The sequence below is a fragment of the Diabrotica undecimpunctata genome, chromosome 1 (genome assembly GCF_040954645.1).
Source record: "Diabrotica undecimpunctata isolate CICGRU chromosome 1, icDiaUnde3, whole genome shotgun sequence".
NCBI lineage: Eukaryota > Metazoa > Arthropoda > Insecta > Coleoptera > Chrysomelidae > Diabrotica > Diabrotica undecimpunctata.
Window position 1 is genome coordinate 112191121 of NC_092803.1, and position 2312 is coordinate 112193432.

The following is a 2312-nucleotide window of genomic DNA, read 5'->3' on the forward strand; positions in this document are numbered from 1 at the left end:
GTTTTCGAAAAGTCTCAAAATCCCTTTTCAAAACTGGGCACTTGTTTTTGTAATGACTTATTTGTTTACATACAAAACAAATCACATGTTCTTTATTGTCATTTTTAACACTGCCACCGCCGTCTTTGGGATGTTTTCGGAACTTGTCTTGACTGGCAAAAGCACTACCAGTAGATTTCTCGCTGCCCGCGTTCCTACCAGTTCCATCTTTCTGCATATCAATTAACTTGGACTTGATTGCATCCCCTGTAATTTGAATTCCAGAGTGTTCCAGAGCCATTATCATTGTGGTGAATCTGTTTAGCAATCCTGCAAGCAACAATGAACCAATCCACTCACTAGTAATTTCGAATCCACTCCGAGTTAATTTCTGGGCTGTTTCAATCATCTACCCTATACAATTCTCCATACTGTCACAATTATCCAACCGCAATCTTATGAGAGTCCTAAGTAAATCAATTTTTCGTGTAAAACTTTTCTCACCATACAGTTTTTTTAATGTTATCCACACATCCAACGCCGTTGCCGCCTCTCGAATATGTACATAAATGGATGGATCAATGGATAACCAAAGCTTTGCCCTCGCTTTATTCTGCGTTTCTGCATTTCTTTCACCATTTTCTTCCAGGCATTTCGATAAACCATCAAGCACGTTTTCAATCGCAAAAGACCAATCATCATAGTTCTCGCGACCCATTAATTTTGGCACACTGGCTAAATAATTCGTAGGCGCCATTTTTCAGTACACAAAACAAACTGTGAATTTTACTCGACCCTACGTGACTACGTTACCAAAAAAACACACAACTGATACCTTCAGGTTATAGAACTTTAAAACTGAATGCTGGGCCCATAACCTCTTGAAAATTATAGTGGTATAAGTGAGGATTTTCTGGGGTACATTGAAATAACAAACGCCATGTTCCGTTCGATAGCAACGACTTCATTTTTATTTCAATAAGCAATATTGGCAACACGCCATACATCGAGTGTTTACAAAAGTTATACAAAGATGGCGCTACATATATTAAAATACCTTTTTTCCATACATCACAACAGATGATACCTTTAAAAGAGATCAAATTCAGATAATATCTTTTTACCCATCATTTGTGCACAAACATCTTCCAATTTATATACTACTTTTGGTTTGCGGCCTATTTGTTTGTTTAAGTCTGATGGGTCTAGGCATTAACGTTATTTACCATTTTCCTTTTACACAATAACAATGCGGTTTATGCTGCCCTCGGATCAATTACTTGTTTAAAATTGTCTACTGTGATAATCCTATGCTTACCATAAAATTTACCATGACCCCGAAAAACATCATGGTTAAGGTTTATAAATTTATTTCTTTTGGCTAATTCTAAAGTAAGACAACTTTCAACATGAGAGAGTTATTGAAACTGTAAGATGACAGCCACCTTGTTTACAGGATCCGTTAAAAGGACAAAATACGACATGTCTAAAAAGAGTTACTGCTAACTTGTTAAATAAGGCTTTTATTTTAACAAATGACATTAAATATTTTTGTGTATGAAAATAACCTATAAATGCCTATAAGATTCTGTTTGTTACTTATATACCTAATCCTAGATTTAAACTAAAAATAAGATCATTGAAAGAAGTAAAACGTTGAATTTTAATTAAATTGTTATTTTAAGAATACTATAATCCATCATACGTATTAACCATTAGCATCCATTAGATATACCTAGCTAGTTTACTGGCGCAGTGGGCCAAATGATTAGGAAAATAGAGTTTCAAATAAATATAGGTAAATGGTATCGGTATAACGTAAAACAATAATCATGAAGATTTACTAATTGAGAATAATAATAATACTAAAACCAATATTCATTAAATAAAACAGAACAGCATACAACAAATTTTATCGAATATCCCTATAAATATGTTGAATAATTGTATAAGTTACACGTCTTTCTCCCTTTTACTCGTAATTTGACAGGTTATGTCAAAATAAGGGATCTTTAAATAAAAGTTCTCTGGCCTGTATCCGCACCGCATGAATGGCTTATAGATATATTGGAAATATAAAGTTGATAATATTATGGCTTTCTAGCGATGAACCCACTATCTCAGCTACTGAACTCTACTGACTCAGGTTTTAGCATAAAAAATAACAGTACTGTTGTGGCGTAATCATTTTTGTTGTATATGGATGATTTAGAATTAATGGCTTCAAATCAGATGCTAGAAACTGTAGAAACTTTCTCAAATGATATCAGTATTCACTTTGGACTAGACAAGTGCCACCTCTGGTACTCACAATAAAATACTATATTCTAATA

The 2312-nt window shown here is 33.8% G+C and overlaps 1 protein-coding gene across 1 annotated transcript; it reads right to left on the reverse strand.

The window, feature by feature from the left end:
- Positions 1-388: 388 nt before the first annotated feature.
- On the reverse strand, positions 389-736 carry LOC140434393 (uncharacterized). Its single transcript, XM_072522605.1, has one exon. It carries the CDS (start codon positions 734-736, stop codon positions 389-391), a length of 348 nt encoding a protein of 115 aa, XP_072378706.1.
- Positions 737-2312: the final 1576 nt, after the last annotated feature.

Coding starts and splice junctions, on each gene's coding strand:
- LOC140434393 (XM_072522605.1), bottom strand. CDS start 736: ATGGCGCCTACGAATTATTTAGCCAGTGTGCCAAAATTAATGGGTCGC.